Genomic DNA, 21156 nt, shown 5'->3' with positions numbered 1-21156 from the left:
AACACATCATTAAGCCATACAAGGATAACACATCATTATGTCTCACATGGATAACACAGCATTAAGTCTCATATGGATAACACACCAATAAGTCACAGATGGATAACATAGCATAACGTCGCGCATGGATAACAGAACATGAAGTCTCACGTGGATAACAGCATTACGTCGCACATGGATAACACAGCATTACGTCGCACATGGATAACATAGCATTACGTCGCACATGGATAACATAGCATTACGTCGCACATGGATAACATAGCATTACGTCGCACATGGATAACATAGCATTACGTCGCACATGGATAACACAGCATTAAGTCTCACATGGATAACATAGCATTGCGTCGCACATGGATAACATAGCATTACGTCGCACATGGATAACACAACATGAAGTCTCACATTGATAACGCAGCATTAAATCGCATGTGGTTAACGCAGCATTATGTCACAAAGGATAACACAATATTAAGTCTCAGATGGATAACATAACATTAAGTCACATGTGGATAATGCAGCATTAACCCAACCACCTACACAAACAGTCGCTGTGTCACGTGCGATAATTTAACTTCAATTATCAACTTCACCAATATCGATGTAACAACCGTGGGTGCCAGGGTATATCGCCCTGCTTGTTATGTACTCACGATTTCTCTATTCCAAGCTGAGCACTTGCCACGTCATGCTACAGGAAGTTTAGTAAAAGCTTCATTTCCTCAAACCACTGGCCCTGGGTAAGTTGGTATATATTCTTCCCTTCAAAAGTATAGACTGACTTCATACACTCACTATATGTTATATATATATATGGTTACATCGAAGATGAATTTCTCCACTAACTTATGGGAACCAACTGCAAACCTTATGCAGATGAATTGTACGAGGATCATGCAACAAATTCCTGAAAAGCAAGTGCAAATATCGTGCATGTGAACAGCTGCGTTTTGGTGTAAAGTTTTGTTAAGAATTCGCCAATATTCACTGATTTTTATCATTTATTGAACTCATGACAATGATCTTTTCAACGTTACGAATTTGTTTTACAATGCATCAGTTCATGTATAAACAGTACCTTTAAACAGTGTGGAATATTTTGCAAAATTTAGTTTAGAACAGTTGCCTGAAGTAGTGGCTATATTTACAATAGTGAGTCTAAACGTTTGATGGGAAGTATATATTATTGCGTGAGGTTTTAAAAGATGCTCTTTGTTGTTTCACTTGATTTATTTCTTCCAGTGGCTAAAAAACAACCTGTGAGAGCAATTCACTCAAATAAATCTTCATTTTATCACAGGTGCCTTTTTATCAGAATAACTTTAAGATGGATTTCTTTTTATTCTTTGTCGCGGTGGGGTAGCCTAGTGGTTAAAGCGTCCGCCCGTCACGCTGAAGACCCGGCTTGAGTCCCCATATGGGTACAATATGTATGTGAAACCCATTTCTGGTGTCCCCCGCCGTGATATTGCTGCAATAGTGCTAAAAGCGCTAAAAGCTCACTCACTCACTCAAGATTTATTCATTACTTACATGACTTACCAACTCTTTATATTGTTTTATTTGTGTTTCGTTATTCATTTTTGTGCTTTGTTATTTATTTTTTGCGAAAAGTTTTCTGTGTCGTTAGTATGGTGGTAGGGCGGCCCAGTATATAAATTGTTTGGGTTCTATTCCCTACATGTGTAGAGTGGTTGAACTAACCCTGATGTTGCTAGAATGTGACTGAACTGTGGTACAAAGCAATACTCAGTTAGTCCCTGGTATGGTGATCTACCTTAAGTTGTTGGCAATCTATAGCCTGTTTGTATATTGTAGTGTCATGTTGTCATGTATAGTTACAATGTCTTTGATTTAATTACTTGTTTTAAATTTTGTCTGTGATAATCTATTTGTTTTACTGTCCATCGTTGACAGGTTTTTATAATGTACCTTTAATTTGTATCAAACTATAACTTGATTTAGTCACGATAAGGCTGAAACATTGCCAAAGAATCTATAAATTTTAACTTACTCACTCACCCAAAACTCAGATATCTGAGACGATGCTCTGTGCATCAGTGTGTTTACATATTGTATCTAATGTCCTAATGAATATATTTTTCGGACGTTAACGAAACAAATTAGAGAAAATATTATTGCTACAGATGTAAAATAATCTATACATTGCAAATGTATCTACCCAGAACAATGCACTTTTAGCTTGTGTACATGTTCCCAAGAAAATTAATCCCCGACTATATCCATAAAAAATTAAAAAATAATCCTCTTTCAAAAACCGTGATAAGTTCAAAAGAATGTGAAGATGACCCGAATACACGTTGTTCTCATTGTCCATCCATCCTCACATGTAAAGGTGGAAAGCCCCATCGCATACAACTTCCGCAAGCAACAATTACACACGATTGTATTTGTAACGTGTTTATATTGTCACGGACATTAGCTAATTAAAAACATATTAATTTCGTTGTCAGTGGAGGAAGGAGATGGGACAAATAACCAACGCGAAAGCGGAAGAACATTGTATGCAGTAATAAATCTTGAATAAGGAAATGTAAACTAAAACTTGGTGTTAGTAGAGTGGAAATAGAGGCGATTAAAACCCTTTCCATATTCATAAGAAGTATATGCTGAAAGCAGAGTCGATTGTACAATTGTGACTATATTTTGAGTATGTAATTTATTTGTTTTAACAGTATTACAGCTGTAGGATAATGTCTGTAAACAATCAAGTCTGGACCAGACAATCCAGTGATACGATGACAGAGCATGTGTTTATGAATCACTATGAAATAGTGATGATACCAGGTGTTCGCGAATAGGTGAGCGTATCCCGCCTCACCGGTGACACCCGTCATAAACATAGACAAAGTATAGTTAATTGAAAGAAATTCGGGAACGTATGTTACAGTCAAAATAGATAATTGCATCGGACATCATTTGTGTCACTGATGCATCAAATTTGGAAGTTCCTCCACATGTCTACAATTAAACGTTTCGAAAGCTTTACTGAAGGGTTCGGATGTTGTAACCTTCATTAAAAACCTTCTGAGCAAGAGTAGCATGACGCTCTTCTGAAATCTTCGTAAAAAGAGCATGCTCGTTGTACCTCACAAGTTATGAAGTCTAAACACCAAAGACTGAAGCTAGTGGAATATTGCTTGACATGAAAGGGAAGTTGGCTATTGGAAAGTTTAAATCACCCCCCTTGTCATACACTTGGGGTAAATCAGATGAAGAGAATTGGTTATTTGATGGTTATTGGACGATATTAGATCATCGATGTACCGGAAGCGTAAGTTAAACTTCTTGGCCAAATTAGCTTGTTTTGAGTTTGCCAACCCAAGCAGAAATTTTGATTCATATGCATAAAGAAACAGATCCGCAAGGAGGGGAGGACAATTGGTGCCCATGGGGATGCCTACTTCTTGGCGAAATGTTTACCCCCCAAATTTCACAAGACGTTATCAATGAGAAAGTACAGTATTTCACATATTGTTTTTCGGTAAATTTCAAATGACATTGATGGTTGTAGCAGATGCTCACATCCACGATACAGATGCATCTGTATTTGGTGAAAATAGTAACAAGCATCCAAGCTCAGTTACAAGTATTGCCTGGCGGTCTTAACAGCTGTGACAGCCGCTAAACCGTTTCTAGAACGTGGTTCAGCGAATATTCTATAATCAACGTCTGATGTTCTCCACTCCGGGTTTACTACATAAGGAAATATCCTCAAAGCGAATCCCATCTTAGCGCTGTGATGCAGAAAACTCAGCAAACCGTAGACTAAAGCAAATAATTACATATGTTTTTTATGGAAAAACATTCATACTGAACCCATGTAAGATGAGAGATTTAGAACTTACATGAAATCGACTTTTGCTTTATTTAGTGCTACAGCATTACAGCAAGGGCTTTGTGGGAAGCAAATAATGTGGTTCGGGGACTGCGAGACAGACTAGGCGATGTTCGGTACCTTCTACAAGTGGGGCCCTTGTAATCACAGTGCCCCATAACCACAGTGCCCCGTAACCACAGTACCCCGTAACCACAGTACCCCGTAACCACAGTACCCCATAACCACTGTACCCCGTGTCCACAGTAACCAATAACCACAGTGCCCCGTAACCCCTGTGCCCCGTAACCACAGTACCCCGTAACCCCTGTGCCACGTATCCACAGTGCGTATCCACAGTGCCTCGTAACCACAGTACCCAGTAACCACAGTGCCCCGTAACCACTGTACCCCGTAACCACAGTGCCACATAACCACAGTACATGTACCACTTAACCACAGTACCCCATAACCACAGTGCCCCATAACCGCAGTGCCCCGTAACCACAGTGCCCCATAACCACTGTGCCCCGTAACCACTGTGCCCCGTAACCACAGTGCCACATAACCACAGTACCCCATAACCACAGTACCCCATAACCACTGTACCCCGTGTCCACAGTAACCAATAACCACAGTGCCCCTAACCCCTGTGCCCCGTAACCACAGTACCCCGTAACCCCTGTGCCACGTATCCACAGTGCCTCGTAACCACAGTACCCAGTAACCACAGTGCCCCGTAACCACAGTACCCCATAACCACAGTACCTCGTAACCACAGTGCCCAGTAACCACAGTACCCCTTAACCACAGTACCTCGTAATCCCTGTGCCACGTAACCACAGTACCCCATAACCACAGTGCCCCATAACCACTGTACCCCGTAACCACTGTGCCCAGTAACCACAGTGCCACGTAACCACAGTACCCCAATACCACAGTACCCCGTAACCACAGTACCCCGTAACCACAGTGCCCCTTAACCACGGTACCCCATAACCACAGTGCCCCGTAACCCCTGTGCCCCCGTAACCCCAGTAACCACGTGATTCCGTGATCCCGTGACCCCAGGGATGGTGATGGTTTTTGTCTGTCATTTCAGGTCATTGAACAAGGAAATTGATATTGATTACAGACGTAATTTCCACTTTGAACCATATTTTATTGCACGAAAGGCGGAGATGTACTCATTTATTCTGTACCCGACCGAGCTGTGTAATCTCGTTATAATCAGTTTGGTCCACAAAGGTATGTAAATATTTGACTTCCTCCATTTCGTTGCCTGGGTTGATTTGCATTAGCACATGAGTAGACGTAGCAGCTGTCGTAGTAGTAGTAGTAGTAGGAGTAGTAGTCGAAGTAGTAGTAGTAGTAGTAGTAGTAGAAGTAGTAATAGTAGTAGTAGTAGTAGTAATAGAAGTAGTAGTAGCAATAGTAGTAGTAGTAGTAGTTGTAGTAGTAGTAATAGTAGTAGTTTTCATATCTTTTTGTGTATTTATGAGCATCGACCCACGTTCCTATGGTCTTCCTCAACACATTAAGATCTTGTCTGTCACTTAGCAATATTCCAGCTATATGTCGTCTGGACGATCCAGTGATTGACATCATGAAAAGCAATGATACGATGACGTGTTAAAGACGCTATGGACGAATTCACCGATCTCGCCCAACTGTTCCAGTAGTCACCTGTTATCAGTCTACTATATTCGTGGCCTAGTGGATAAAGCACCTGCCCCATGTCGTGTGGTAAGACCCGGTGGTTTGTACCCGGTGGTGCTCATAATATCGATCACTGGGTTTTCTGGTCCAGATTTATCGGTTAAATTGGTTTTGTTCCGTAGAACACTTTCTCTTAGATGTACATTTCCAAAGGTTTCAAACAGTCCTCTAACGAATTCGTTGTAACATGAGCTTGCCATTGAAACGAGCAGATATGTAGCAGCCTAATGACTTTATATATTCTACTCGTTTTTCCAATACATAAAGACATTAGAAAAAATACACGAAGGGGTCACACAGCATATAGATGTAATAAATATCGTACACTGGTGTGATGGGATTGTAGCAATACTATAGATACTACATATTCCATGTACTGAATGTAAGAAATGTAACAATGTAATGGATGGTACACACACAGATGTACCATTGGCGTTTGGCCTCGTTAGTATTATGTATAAATAATATGAGTTTAGATTTCATAATTTACAGTCTTCATATACATAACTAGACTATAGCTACGTGCAGCACTCAACAGCATGTGTAAAATGTTCTTCTGACAGCGGGGTAGCCAAGTGGTTAAATCGTTGGTTCGTCACGCCGAAAACAACGGGTTCGATTCCCCACATGGGTACAATGTGTGAATCCCATTTCTGGTGACCCCCGCGCTTATATTGCTGGAATATTGCTAAAGGCGGCCTAAATCTAAACCCACTCACTCACTCTTCTGTTATCAGATTGGTGAACTGCCGGCCCAAGACATCCTGTGATACTTCCACCATGGGTAAGTGCTACTTATTTAGTTCAGATGGTAAACCGGAATATAAGACCGCAACCGGCATGTGTGAGTGGGGTGTCTGCACAGGACGTCGACCCTTGGGTGAAATGTCACGGTTCAGTTAAGGTCGACGTCCTGTCCATTTGACCTTATACCAATTAACAGGGGATTAGAAAAGACAAAGAAATAATCCAGTGTTTTCACAAGGCGATAATCCAGATTATGCGGTTGAGAACACAGACAACAGGAGAAAAGTACTATAATTCGTCCATTTTATTTCGTATACAAAATCATCCAACAGGAAGTAGGTGAGATGCACCATTTGCAAACTGGTTTATCTGAAAGATAGTAAAAGTAGATTTATTATTTCTTTTTACACATTCTTTTACACAGACCACGTTACACCACTCTACTGCTATATATAAATTGTTAGAATTGTTAACAAAATCTATTAAACGATATGAAAAACATGGTCACGTACATTATTCAGATTTGATATATCTATTTTACTTCTATATTTTCCTTAGTAACAGATTGATATCAGGCATTGACAAGATGCTTACCTTTATGTCTACTTGGACACGGGAATGAGCATGGTCACCTGTCACCATCGTCACAATGTCATTGACAGTTGACGCAGTGAAATTACACTTCTTTTCTGTGCACTTCCAGGATATCCAATTTCGCTTCACTTATAAATCCACCAACACACAGGTATCTTCCACCACTGGATGTAATTGTGTATTTGCCATATCGAAATTGAAAGCAAACTACCGCGTGTTCCTTCCTTAAATATGTTCATCATTGTGAATTCACTCTCATATGTATGATAACATTGATGACATGTTGAGTGAACTATGTTCACGCCTTACACAATGCTCCGGTAATGGAAAATCTTGAAACAACACCTACTAGCGGATTAGCGTGACTCTAGCAACGCCTTCAACATCAAAGTTTACCGCGGATCGACTTCGTGTCCATAGCGAAATTTCAGAAGGTCTTTATTTTGCGTATATAACAACCTTAACTCTTTTAAAATGGGCCACTTGCTTAATAGTTTTGTGATTTTCAAATTTGCTTTAATTTGTTTTGTTTCGTTTTTTGTATAAACATGAAATTATATAACGATGCACAGAGTACTTTATTATATACACATGATCATTTATCAAGCATCACCCACTATTTTATTTGACAGTTACAGAAACACTGCATGCTGGATATGGTTTGAAATTTTCAGCACAATTAAAATCGTACCTGTTCCTCTCTTATTGAACCAAAAACAAAAATGAAAATTAAATTTGGTATAAATCTACAAGGAATCTGAGAGGAATACACAAAAACAATGTGTCAACAATGTAGGGAACAATGGTTACCATGACAGATTGCCAAACAGTTCTCAAGAAATGATAATGTTGTGCTCAAGAAGTGATAATGCTGTGACTGTATGAACCACAACAGTCGCAGAGTGTACCTGGTGTATCAACACCTCGCACAGTCTCCTCCTCATAATGGCTATCAAACGTCGAATTCTCAGCATCGGAATCCTCTGGTATTCCCCCTGAAGTGTCTGTTTCAGTTCCAGGAAACTGTAAACAGTAGGATCTCTATGATCGAAAGTTTTTGGTACGGTCACGTTCGCGTTCATCTTTGGGTTCCTTGCTGGCCATGGTAATGTTTCCATGGCGTAATTCTCCAAAGGGGCGATGAACTGTGAACTGTAGGGTCTTGTGATGTCATCCATGAATACCGGACGACTGGCAAGGGGACTGTTATCAAAATGTGGCACGACGGCGGTATCCAGTACTTCCTGTTTATGACGTTGATCATTGAGTGTCCCAGATACTGTAACGTTATCCAACATGCAGTCATACGAATCGCAACCCCGCACCATGACTGAGCCCCTACCAAAAGGTTCAGATGCATGGATAATCTCCTGGTGATATGCCTCGTAACGACGTCTCCATATGCAACAACGGCCGTCGGTAACGTGTAGTCAATAGCGAGGTTCATCAGACTAATGAACACTACGCCTTGTCCTCATGCTGCAGTTTCTCGGAGTCTGCACGACACCAGATATTCCTATCTTTGTCTGTTAGTGAGGAAGAGACTATCACTAGCGTCCGTCCGTCTTGATGATACCGTTAACGATTGGGATTCACACTCTCCTTTGGCGGTATGGGTCAAGGGACTGCATCTTGACATTTTAACTAGGATTCAGTCATCACGGTCACCGCCCCCCTCGGTCGTCCAGGTCTTAGTCGATCCTTTACTTCACCAGTGATCACGTGTTCCTTTACAGGTCCACTAATAACTGTGTGGTTTATGGTAGCACCGAGGCTTCGACAGGACATCTCTGTGTCATACATGCAAACAAATTGTCATCGTCTGTCTTCTGAACGTGTGTGGATTGCCATGTCAAGAAAAGTTCATTGTTAAGAAATTCTTAAGCACATACTGACGTTATGACATTTATGCCCCAGTCTTCTTGGCACCATCGCAGCACGTGAACATGCAATTCATAGCTTCAGAGAGATTGTATTGAACACGTGTTTTAATATACATTCCAGTATGCATGGTATGATACTGGTTCGACAAAAAATGCCTTTCGGTTATAGTGGTGCTCAGTTTATGCTCATGTGTATAATATATATCCTATATTTAACACTTAATGTGTTAGTTTGCGAACTGACGAAACCCCTCGTGTCTATTTGAAGATGAGGAATGGACGTGTGGAACCTGCACATTCGTCAACAGTGGCGTCCTGGACTACTGCAATGCATGTGACACGTCTAAACCACGACAACTACCTGGACTACCTAATGTGGACAATCCAGAACCGATAGGTCCCCGCCAAACAGACCAGCAAAGAGGTAACGATCATTTCGGATCAAAGCTGCTACAAAACGTAAGGTTATGTATTACCCACGTGGTCAACGTATGGGTAGTTGCATACTAACCGCGTACGTCACAAGAGTGTCGTATCGCGTTGACCTGTGTCGTAACGACTTGACCTGAGATTCTAACGATTTGATTGGATAACCGATGACCTCTCAGTTAGGTCACGTTGTGACGGAACTACTTGTCCATTCATAACAAACACGTGAATGGATTCATTCTACAAATTATATGCATTGTGGGTATGTAAACATTGCGAAAGTTGCCGTATCACTGTTTAATTGTGAGTCGAACTGAGACAATATATCCGTCGAAACACATAAACGCAATGGTTCCACCTGTGATGTTAGCCGAGTGAAGCAACCGCAAACCAAGTAAATGGTGCTACGGAGTAGTTTAGGCGATGACAACTGACATGCATCGTGACGTCGGTTACCAAGGGGACAGACGAGAATGGCTTAGTGACAAAAATACAGTGCCACGTCATGCAAAAGTGACTACAGAACAAAATTCTTCCGCAACCTCTTTATGAAACCGGTTTCGGTGTGAAACCATAACAATAACAAAAATACACTATTTTGAAAATTGATTGCATGTAAGACGTGGGTAATAAATAAAATACCACACTCGGTCTCATTACATACGAATTAAACGAAACTCGTGACCTTGCTATGGTTTCTGGAGGACACTTGTTTCGTATAATTCGTATGTAATGAGACCTCGTGTAGTATTCTCTACATATTATATTAGGGCCCGTAATTGTGTTGCATGAATCAAACTGCCAAACTCTTCGTGTAATTGTTCCGTGTAATATTCCACTATACCCGATACTGTTGCCCACTGCCTGTGCCGACCACAATACATAACTATTTCACAAAGTGCCAATTATATTCCTCTGACAATATAATGATTCTAGACAGTAGAATTCAAGAATGTTCCTTCCTGAGTTAATTCCTTCGTTTCAAGTGACCATAACACATGGCGTACGTACATGGAATACGTGATAGTCTGTATTTTCAGAAATTGTTGTGTTCTTTGTTTATGTGAATATAGACTTATTACTGACAGTAACCACTTACTACATGTATTGGGTTTTACGTCGCGCCCTCTAGTGGCTTGTAAGTAACAGAACCAGAACAAGGCCAACCGATATCATCACCAACGTTCCACGCTGTTGGGTACGAAGACAAGCAGGAAAACATATAACTGAACCTGCCTACCCTATCAATTATAGTCCAGTCATAACCTAATTAAAGGATATTATCTACAGAAATGAAGATCCGGGTAAAAATGGGTCTTCAACATGCTTGACCTAAGAGGCGACTAATGGGATCGGATGGTCAGGCTCACTGACTTGTTAAAAACATGGCATCGTATCCCATTTGCGAAGATCGATGTTCATGCTGTTGTTCACGGGAATATCTGGCTCCAGCTGGATTATTTACTCATAGCCGCAATATAGCTGGAATATTGCTGAGTGCGGCGTTAAACATCAAATGACAACAAACAACCGGAAGCACAAAGAGATGCGTTAATATACAGTTTCATATATTATTATTTTATACTTGTCCAAGACATTACATAGCATTATGATGTACATTGCAGGAGGTGGGTGTGAGTGGTCAGCTGACTGTCCCATCATTGAAAGAAGGCTAGTTTTCATTGGAAGAACTGGGTCAGGAAAAAGTACAACCGGAAGCAGCATCCTGGGTAATGCAGCCTTTGAATCAAGTGCCAGTGGATCATCTGTTACCAAAAGGTGCCAGAGAGGGAGAGCTTCCAGATTTAATCGGGATATTCACATTATCGACAGTCCTGGGTTGTTCGATACAGGTATGACAAATGCTGAAATCACTAAGGAGGTGGTGAAATGTGTCGGCATGACAGCTCCTGGTCCTCATGCCTTTGTCCTCGTTGTCAGGATTGACCGCTTTACCCAAGAGGAACAGGACACGGTTGCTCATTTCAGACAGGTCTTCGGAGATGACATGTTGAACTATCTCATTGTTCTCTTCACCAGGAAAGATGATCTAAATCATGACAATAAATCCCTACATGATTACTTAAAGAAAGTACCCGAAAAACTGCAAGCCCTAGTCAAGTCGTGCCGCAAAAGATGCATCGCCTTCAACAACAGAGGCTGTGATGCGGAGAAGGAACAGGATGTCAAAGACTTCATCACACTGGTTGACCAGGTGTTCCTTGACAACGGAGGCAAATGTTACACAAGTGAAATGTATGTTGAGGCAGAGAAGAACATGAAGATGAGGGAGGAACAGTTGACACAGGAACATGAACAGAAGATCCAGGAAGAGAGAAATGAAATCAGGCGAGAGTTCGAGCTGAAGCTTCAGATGAAACACGATGAAGACGCGGATATGAGGAAGCAACTGGAGGAGAGAATAAAAACACTAGAGAGAGAGAAAGTTGAAGAAGCAGAGAAGAAAGAGGAGAGTGAGATGGCTGCACTTTCAAAGGAAATGGAAGATCTGAAATTAGCCATAAAAGAAATGAAGATAGGAAAGGAGGCATCAGAGAGACAGATGGAGTTTGAGAGTAAGAAGAGAGAGGGGGAAGTCATTAAGAAACTTGAGGCAGAGAAGCCAGATTTTCGAGAGGTGGTGAGAAAAGAAGTCAATGAGGAGAAACCTGGAATAATGGGCCTTCTTGGATCTGCACTGCCAGGATTCATTGGAGATCTTCTCCCACGTATCATTCCAGCCGCTGGGAAGGTTTTCAAGAAACTCTTCAAGTGAACGAACTGTTGCGGAGTAAATGTGAAGAGATGCCAGACTGCTCAGTTGAGGGCTCTTATAGCAAGTTATGTCATTCACAAAATTGTGCTTGAAAATATCATTCCAGTATTCATGTAATTCCAATCATAAATGTAACGCTCTATCCCTTCGAAATGTTTACATATAAAGTTATGCTTAAGTAAACTATTTACCTGCTTTTGTAAGACGCTTTGACGCAGACATAACTTCTTCTTTTAGTAGTTTGTTACCCGAAGTAATCTTCACTTTATGATAGAAGCTCAGTGTCAATGTGTTAATAAACTTTCATTTACTTACTATAATTCGTCACTTACATATTACTCTTTCAAACCCCATTGTCAGTCCATTTTCATTTTTACCTAGTTCACAGTATCATTAATAACAAAACTTTAATCACCAGTGAGGCAAAATTCTGTATCCTAAGGAAACTTTTCCCATCCTTTCGATACATGTTGTTAGTGTGATGACCCACAGCGTCTCTAATTGTTGAAGGGAGAAGAGCCAACATTGCGCACCGTTTTTAATAAAACCCATGGAGAACAGATACCATGCTGAACACGGTTACACCGAATCTGGTACTGAACGGACGGTAAGCGGATCCTGGTGCGATTAAGGGAGACAACTAAGGAATAAGGAAAGGATGTATAATCATGATATAAACATATTTGTTTCAGCAGTATCACAGTCATACTAAACATGCAAACACGAACAAGTACGAATTCCGCAATATTGGATAGGATTTATAAAATTATTTTTCAACGATCATGAGATGCCTATAATGTCACGTACACTTCACATTCAGCTGCAACAAATACATCACCGAATTCCCCATTATGAAATCAAGCGAAATACATTATAAAACTGCACGTGTTTGGTTAAATACTTTTAGAATATTCATGCATAAAACTGTGGCAATTATTTCGTAAATGCAAACGAAATTGTGAACGCTTCCGTGCTGCGTGACGCCATGACTGACTCAATATCACGCTCAGCGACAATGGTATCTATCGGCATTTCTGTCCTCTTCTCTTGTTTACAATGAGTCTTTGAAGACCGGGCTTACATTCAGAGGATGGTCATGGACATACGATGTATTAGCGATGGATTTTTTCTGATCGTCACAAGATCAAGTTTACGGTCATATGAGAGGCACTCCACAGCATCAATGACCCCCGCCACACGGTACCTGTTCCAAGATAATCCACTGTGGATATGCAGCGCCAAACACGAACTAAGTGATCTGTCATGAATGAAGGAAATCCACATTCGTGCGACCAGTAGACCCGCCCCAAATACATCTAATACCACTGGCGTAGAGCTTCACACCAAGCTAGCCGTGCTGCGTTGTGCTGTAGGGATAGCAACAGACGGCTGATAGTGAGGCGCGAGGTAATTGATTTCAGTTGATTTGTATGTATGTATGTGCGTATGTCGCGGGGTTGGGGGGATGGGGAGATGGTTTTGTCTCTCCATGTCTCTGTCTGCCTACTCTAGTTCTCTCTGTCTAACGACTGTCTGCTAAACGCCCCACGCCCCACTCCCCTTACACATGACCAGTATGGCCTTAAGTCTGTTTAGCCCAGTTCATTCACTTTCTATTAATTTCTAATCGCCCTTTCGCTTTGTGTTCCGCCTCGAACAAAAGGGTCTATATGTCGTCAGAATCAAACCTGACATTTGTCGAGAATTGGGCCAGTTCCTGAGGAATATGTGTATTTTTAGTTATGACAATAACTAAATCAGAGCTAGTGTGTCTAGGTGTCCTTTGTAGCTACTCACGTCGTCGCTACACTGGCGTCTTGTAACTGGCACACAAAGAAAGGAACATGTTCGTGGTAACTATAAAGTCGTTTTAAGCCAGGACAGGTAAGTTACGTCAATATATCTTTCTTCTTTCATTTTATTGTGGTAGATTTCTGTTTACATTGTGTAGTATCAACGCTATAAATCGTGCTAGTGGCACAAGGGAACAGTATACACATATTACATTCTTACATTTTTGGAGATTGTGAAACACAATACTGGCATTGATTTGTGACGTGCGCTTTGCCCAAGACTACGTGGCACCATACAACATTCACTCGCCCATTCGCGAGTACACGAGTGAAACCCTAGGCAATTTGTATCAACCTGTTTCGTCTAATGTTTAAAACAGGTAAACAGTACCAATTAGACGACCCAGGCATAGTCAGGATTGAGTGACTTTGCTTGTTAGACGAAGTAGGCATGTGGACCAATCCATTTCAAACTTAACAGGGGTGTTACCACAAAATAAAACCAAAAACAACACAAATATATTTCATCGTATATATGTTTATTATTTATTATTTTACTGTACTTATTTGCATATATACCTCACACATATATAACATTCACAAATATATAGAAATATATTTTATCATATATTTTGACTGATATTATAGTTAGTTGCACAAGCCTCTGCAACTTATCACCACACACACACACACATATATATAAAGCATATCTATTTCATTATTCAAAAATATACATAAATATATTTTATCATATACTGACTTGTATTATAGTTATTGCACCTTATTCATCTTATCACCGATTTTCACATGTAAATATCATATCACCACATCATATCAGGCATACTCTCATAGAAGGTGTGAGAGTCTATCTGTATAGTCAATTACAGAGACTTCATTGCTCAAATGTTCGTGTTTTGCACGACGAAGACCTTGGTCAACTGCCACATACTGCCGGCGTCTTGATGGTTCACTTCTGTTTCCTCTCTGCTGTGCTAGTTTCACCTCAGTTGTAGACTGTTCCCTCTTGATTAGCTGAATGAAATCAAATATATTCGGGTGGCATGGGGTGAGGGGTAAAATGTATTCGAACGTGTCCCACTATGTCTCCCGTTCTGGCGATATTGATTGTATACCGTGAACCTTATCTCGACGCGAAGATGAATCTAGGTTGGTAGTTCGGCTTATGTACCGAACAAACCATTTGGATGCTGATTTTAAGGGTCAGTTTAGGACCTCGGCTTATGAAATGAGATTGCTTTATCTACGGTCATATACAGTAACCCTAAGTGGCTCAAATATTCCATCATATCTTATCGCAACAACGCCCGTCAAACCCTATGTTTACACGCATATTAACATATCTGACAGTTAGTGATTCATGACGTGGTTACACAATCAATCTCTGAGTCATGGTGTTGACAGTTGGTACATTATATACAGATCTCTCGTACCTGACAAAACACAAAGACATAAGTTGACCGCTGAACCCGATTTGTGCGCGGAAAGAGAAACATTCAATCATATGAAAAATAAAATATAATGTTTGACAGTATGTTTGCATCGCAAGCACAACATGTGGGCGCCGAATGCCAGTAAACAGACAGGGTGGGTTTTTCCAGGCTATAAATAGAACAACGTCAGACAGACTCTTCGTGATCCGAGGCGAGGTCATTTTCGAAAACAAACCCAGGCTAGTTTCACTTATCCGCGTCCGGAGAATAGCCAAAGGTGTATATATCGACTCCCGGATATAGGCGCATTCCTTGATCGGCACCCTATCTCGTTCAATGTAGGTAGGTAACCTTTATGTCAGAACCATTAGAAAATGAGTACATCTGATTTGTCATTGGAATTAATGGTGATTGTCTTTAGATGAAAATGAGTACATCTGATTTGTCATTGGAATTAATGGTGATTGTCTTTAGATAAAAATGAGTACATCTGATTTGTAATTGGAATTAATGGTGATTTTCTTTAGAATTTGTGATGACGCTGTTTTCAATTTGTTCAGTATTCGAGCACTGAATATGTGAGAAAAATAGTTACCCTCACGGAAGGAAGAATGGTCCCTATTCTATTTGTAAATCGAGTCGACTTTTCAGACACTCTTTGATTTTGATCTTCATCAATATTCTGCTTGTGTCATCGCTGTTATTTGTAGTAATGGTTTTTGTGATTCATGGTGAGGCTTGGTGATGCTAATAGTGATAATATTTATAGTTCCTTGGTTGTTTAACGCCGTAAATTCCATATTCTCCACCCTAAAAACTTTACCCACTACCAACTACCAATGTCACGTCCTCTACCCCATATATATACAGTACCCACTACCATCTACCAATATCAATTCCTCTACCCCATATAGAAACAGCACCACTACCATCTACCATTATCACTTCCTCTATCCCATACATAAACAGTACCCACTACCAACTACCAATATGATTTCATCTACCATAAAAACCAGTACCAACTACCAACTACTAATCTCACTTCATCTATCAAAAAAAACAGTACTCCCTACGAACCACCAATATCAGTTCCTCTACCCCCAAAAATAAAACGCATTACCAACTACCAATATCACTCCATCTACCAATGAAAAAAGAACCCACTACCAACTACCAACAGACCGCTTGGTCTCCCTAAAAACAGTACCCACTACCAACATCACTTCCACCACCCCCAAAAACAGTACCCACTACCAACATCACTTCCACCCCACCCCACCAACAACAGCACCCACCACCCCAAAAAACAGTACCCACTAACAACATCACTTCCACCACCCCCAAAAACAGTACCCACTAAAATCTACCGATACTGCTACTTGGCCGTCATTAGCCATCCCGTACAAACAGTACACAAGACTCAGAAAATGTCACCGTGACCTCACGTGGGTCAGTGCAGGTCACGTCGATCAGTTTTGTTGACACTGTTATACACCATGGTTACATCGTTCATGGCTATGTCGAGAAATGATCTGGATATATAAATAACAAATCAATATCGAAAGAAGGCAACTGAAAAACACCCATGTGAAGTCATTATGTTGGGGACTGATTCATAAACGAAAATACCAAAACTATCTCGCGTATAAATCCAAACTGCATACTTTCTACCACGCGGTCATACATGCGCTCAGTATCTATAGAAAATGCATGTAGGCGGATGGTTAATGATGCGTGTACATACAAATGTGCAATACATGTTTTGCAGAGACAACAATTATAGTTAGCTGCAGTTAGGTTTGACTTCGCTGTCCTTTACATGTTTAGGTTGGAGTAGTACAGGTAGTGGTGACAGCTGTTTGGGCAGGGTTCTAGTGACAGGATTACAATCGGGGTGAGTGAGTTTATTTTTAGGCCGCTTATATCAATATTCCAGCAATATCACAGCGGGGTACACCAGAAATGGGTTTCACACATTGTACCCATGTGGGTCGTCGGTGTGACGATCATATGTTTTATGCGCATGTCATTCAGACTGGTTACCGATCCACACAAGTGCTCCGTATCTACATTGCATGTACATATACCTTACGGTGTTACCTCCCTTGAACTGCCTACAGATGTTGTCTGTTGTCCCTGCAAGTTGTAAACACAAGTTGGAGTTGGGTGATATAACACACTTACATCTTATCATTTATCAAGTGTGAGTCAGTGAGTGAGTATAGTTTTAGCCGTCTTTTAGCAACATTTCAGCAATATCGAGAAAGGGGGGCGGGGACCCAGAAATGGGCTTCATACATTTTGCCCATGTGGGGAATCGAATCCGGGTCTTCAGCATAACGAGCGAACACTTTAAACACTAGGCTACCCCCGCAGACCCCAACAGACCCCGTTTATCGAGCTACGATGATTTGATTTAAATTAAACGCACGTGCTTTTTAGGTGATTTTGTTATCTTTGATATTGTTTCAGACAGTGTTCAACCAACAATAAGGAACTGTTCGGATGCATAACGATTTTTACTTACTCATTCTGTTTTACTTGCAGATTGAAGAATTGGTTCATTTGTTCCTGTTGGAATACGTCATGGATATGAGTAAACGAAATATTTCTTATTTTTATTTCTAGCATGTTTACTTTTAACAAAATGAGAAATATCGGTGACCTTTATTATTTTGGAAAAGAATTAAGATTATAATGATATTATGAACATCTATCTATAATATACTGTAAAGATAAAGGAAGTTTTGCTATTTAGAAAAATTCATTTTAAAACAACCCACCCAAATGTCAGTCTTACATGTTAGTATATGTACATTATTACACTGATTACATCCTCATGAACATGTTCGTGTTTATTCTTATATTAGTTTTGTTATTACTATTAATTGCTATTATTAGCATAATAAATACAGACCTGGTTTGTTTCACGATGCAGATGAATGGACTTGCGGAACCTGCACACTCATCAACAGCAGCGACCGGAACTACTGCGATGCATGTGACACGCCTAAGCCACGACGGGGACCTGGACTGCCGGATGTGGCTAATCCAGAACCGATAGGTCCTCCTCAACAAAGAGGTAATGATCATTATTAGTCGGCATTTCAATTAGTTGCATTTGGTGTATTAATGTTTCATAACGAACACGGGCATCTCTATTGAATATGGGTGGGTGGGGTAGCCCAGTGGTTAAAGCGATAGCCCGTTACGCAGAATGCTCGGATTCGATTTCCACTCGGATTCAATGTGTGAAGCCCATATTGGGTGTCTCCCACTGACATTGCTAGAATATTGCCCAAAGCGGTGTAAAACTTAAATAACGCTTTTACTTACTCACTGCGTACATGCATACATAATACATACACACGCACACACACACGCACGCACGCACATACATACATACGTAGATGAATCATTGAGTAGAAAAGGATATGCTAACATTTTCGCGAACACCTGGTGTAATCGATTATCTTTCAGTGGTCCATTCATATGGTTTCATCCTTTATAACAAATGTAATCTATTTCTGAGGATAGTCAAGAATGAGAGTTTTTCTTATAAAATGTTTTGTATTTTTTCAACATCTTGACAGAGTACATGACACGTTTTAATGATTACAACTTCCAATCTTGTTTATTGTTACGTGTCATGTATTCATGTTCGTCATACTTCTAAATGCTTCAAAACTTCATCTTGACAGAAATACATTTGTAACACATATAAATATGTAAGGCAGTCAATATTCTCAATCACGTTGGGACATGGGTTATTGTTTTGAATGGACGTCGCCATACCTATTCGATTAGCATTGATCACAGGTTTATGTTGCATTACAGGGGGGTCTTACGGTTGGTCCGCCGATCTCTGCCCAGACAATGAAATGAGAATTGTGTTTCTTGGAAGAACAGGGTCAGGGAAGAGTGCTACCGCTAATAATATTCTAGGAAAAAGAATATTTGAATCAAGTGCTTGCGGTTCATCTGTTACCAAAAAGTGCCAGAGAGGGAGAGCTTCCAGATTTAATCGGGATATTCAAATAATCGACAGTCCTGGGTTGTTCGACACAGGTATGACAAATGCTGAAATCACCAAAGAGGTGGTGAAATGTGTCGGCATGACAGCTCCAGGTCCTCATGCCTTCGTCCTCGTTGTCAGGATTGACCGCTTTACCCCAGAGGAACAGGACACGGTTGCTCATTTCAGACAGGTCTTCGGAGATGACATGTTGAACTATCTCATTGTTCTCTTCACAAGAAAGGACGATCTACAACATGACAAAAAATCACTTCGGGAGTATTTACAGAAGGTTCCAAAGGAACTGCAAGATCTACTCGTATCTTGTAACAACAGATGCATCGCCTTCAACAACAGAGGCTGTGATGCGGAGAAGGAACAGGATGTCAAGGACTTCATCAACCTGGTTCATCGGGTATTCCTTGACAACGGAGGCAAGTGTTACACAAGTGACATGTATGTTGAGGCAGAGAAGAACATGAAGATGAGAGAGGAACAGTTGAGACTGGAACATGAACAGAAGATTCTGGAAGAAAAGAATATAATCAGGCGAGAGTTCGAACTGAAGCTTCAGATGAAGCACGATGAAGAAGCGGATATGAGGAAGCAACTGGAAGAGAGAATAAAAACACTGGAGCGAGAGAAAGTCGAAGATGCAAAGAAGAAAACCGAAAATGAGATGGCTGCTCTTACAAAGGAAATGGAAGATCTGCAAATAGCAATGAAAGAAATGAAGAAAGGAAAGGAAACATCAGACAGACAGTTAGAGCTGGAAATAAAGAGAAAAGAGCGAGAAGCCGAGAAAAAAATGGAGGCCGAAAAGCCAGACTTTCGAGAGGAGGCGCGAAAAGAAGTCAATGAGGAGAAGCCTGGTTTCCTGAGCATGGTGGGATCGATGCTGCCTTCGATCATTGGGAGTGCCCTTCCAGCTTTCTTACCGGCTGCTGGGAAGTTTATCAAAGGATTATTCAAAAAATAGTACCTTGTATCAGTCAAACTTGTTTGAAAGCAAATGGATTTGAACCTAAACATTTGAAGTACATGGTCATGTTGATGCACCCATCATGCACTATTTTGAATATATTGAGACAGTAGTATCCAAGTGTGGTGCAATTGTCTTTAACACCATACAAATATATCTATGTATGTAATTAAATGGTACGAGTAAATAGAGTTTACAAGATGGTTTACATCGTAAAAGTAGGGAAAGTAGCACAGTGATATAATATTCTCGATAGGGTCACGATTAGAACACCAATGTAACAATGAATTATGGCTTGTAAAGAACAAACTTATCACATATGTGTTCGTTTGTATGGATATTTGTTTGGTTTTGTATGCTTGGTTTGTGTTGCCTTGCCTTACGGAGAATTAGATCCTGGACAACACAGGTGAATAGTACGCTCAGCATCCCTATAGTATTGTTATGGGAAGATATATGATGTTTAGTGAAACACTTGTCACGATTGTTTAGGATGTATTTGGACCATTTGTGCCTTTAGAGTTACCTTGCAAGACACCATCTGTGTGTAAGATGTCGAATTGTAGCTGTAAGAAGAATTTATGCTGTATGTAATGATTAGGAACCCTTCATTATGACATTGTTATACTTAGGTTGGTCTGCGCAAGATATTTATAATTATGCAAGCAGACCATGTTTCATCTCTTGCCCGGGGTGGTAGGGTGGCCTGTGGTTACTGCGTTCCCTCGTCACACTCATGACTCGGGTTCCATTCCCCACATGGGTACATCGTCTGGAGAACAATGCTGGTCTCCACTCGCGCTGTTCCATATTGCTGGAATAATAACTGCTGAAAGACGGGGTAAAACCATATTCATTCACTTAGGACATAACCTTTACATGTCAAGGTTTGGTTAACAAACATAAATCATTATTCATTCAATGAT

The 21156-nt window shown here is 40.6% G+C and overlaps 2 protein-coding genes across 2 annotated transcripts; both read left to right on the top strand.

The window, feature by feature from the left end:
* The first annotated feature begins 717 nt into the window (after window positions 1–717).
* LOC124268458 (GTPase IMAP family member 9-like) lies at window positions 718–12304 on the top strand. The gene is made up of 4 exons (XM_046703434.1): window positions 718–743; window positions 6298–6344; window positions 9053–9208; window positions 10839–12304. Exons 2-4 carry the CDS (start codon window positions 6341–6343, stop codon window positions 11987–11989), a joined length of 1311 nt encoding a protein of 436 aa, XP_046559390.1. The 5' UTR covers window positions 718–743; window positions 6298–6340; the 3' UTR covers window positions 11990–12304.
* A 1024-nt stretch (window positions 12305–13328) lies between these two features.
* On the top strand, window positions 13329–20552 carry LOC124268463 (GTPase IMAP family member 9-like). The gene is made up of 4 exons (XM_046703440.1): window positions 13329–13396; window positions 17781–17829; window positions 18172–18315; window positions 19053–20552. The coding sequence occupies exons 2-4, from the start codon at window positions 17820–17822 to the stop codon at window positions 20225–20227; spliced, it is 1329 nt and encodes a 442-aa protein (XP_046559396.1). The 5' UTR covers window positions 13329–13396; window positions 17781–17819; the 3' UTR covers window positions 20228–20552.
* The last annotated feature ends 604 nt before the right edge of the window (window positions 20553–21156 follow it).

Source organism: Haliotis rubra, unplaced genomic scaffold (genome assembly GCF_003918875.1).
Source record: "Haliotis rubra isolate DU_JTF1 unplaced genomic scaffold, ASM391887v1 Scf1381, whole genome shotgun sequence".
Lineage (NCBI taxonomy): Eukaryota > Metazoa > Mollusca > Gastropoda > Lepetellida > Haliotidae > Haliotis > Haliotis rubra.
The sequence above is the reverse complement of the archived record's forward strand: the minus strand, read 5'-3'. Positions and strand labels throughout refer to the sequence as shown.

Coding starts and splice junctions, on each gene's coding strand:
- LOC124268458 (XM_046703434.1), top strand. Junction 9,209..10,838: donor CCAAACAGACCAGCAAAGAG/GTAACGATCATT, acceptor TGTACATTGCAG/GAGGTGGGTGTGAGTGGTCA.
- LOC124268463 (XM_046703440.1), top strand. Junction 18,316..19,052: donor AGGTCCTCCTCAACAAAGAG/GTAATGATCATT, acceptor CATTGATCACAG/GTTTATGTTGCATTACAGGG.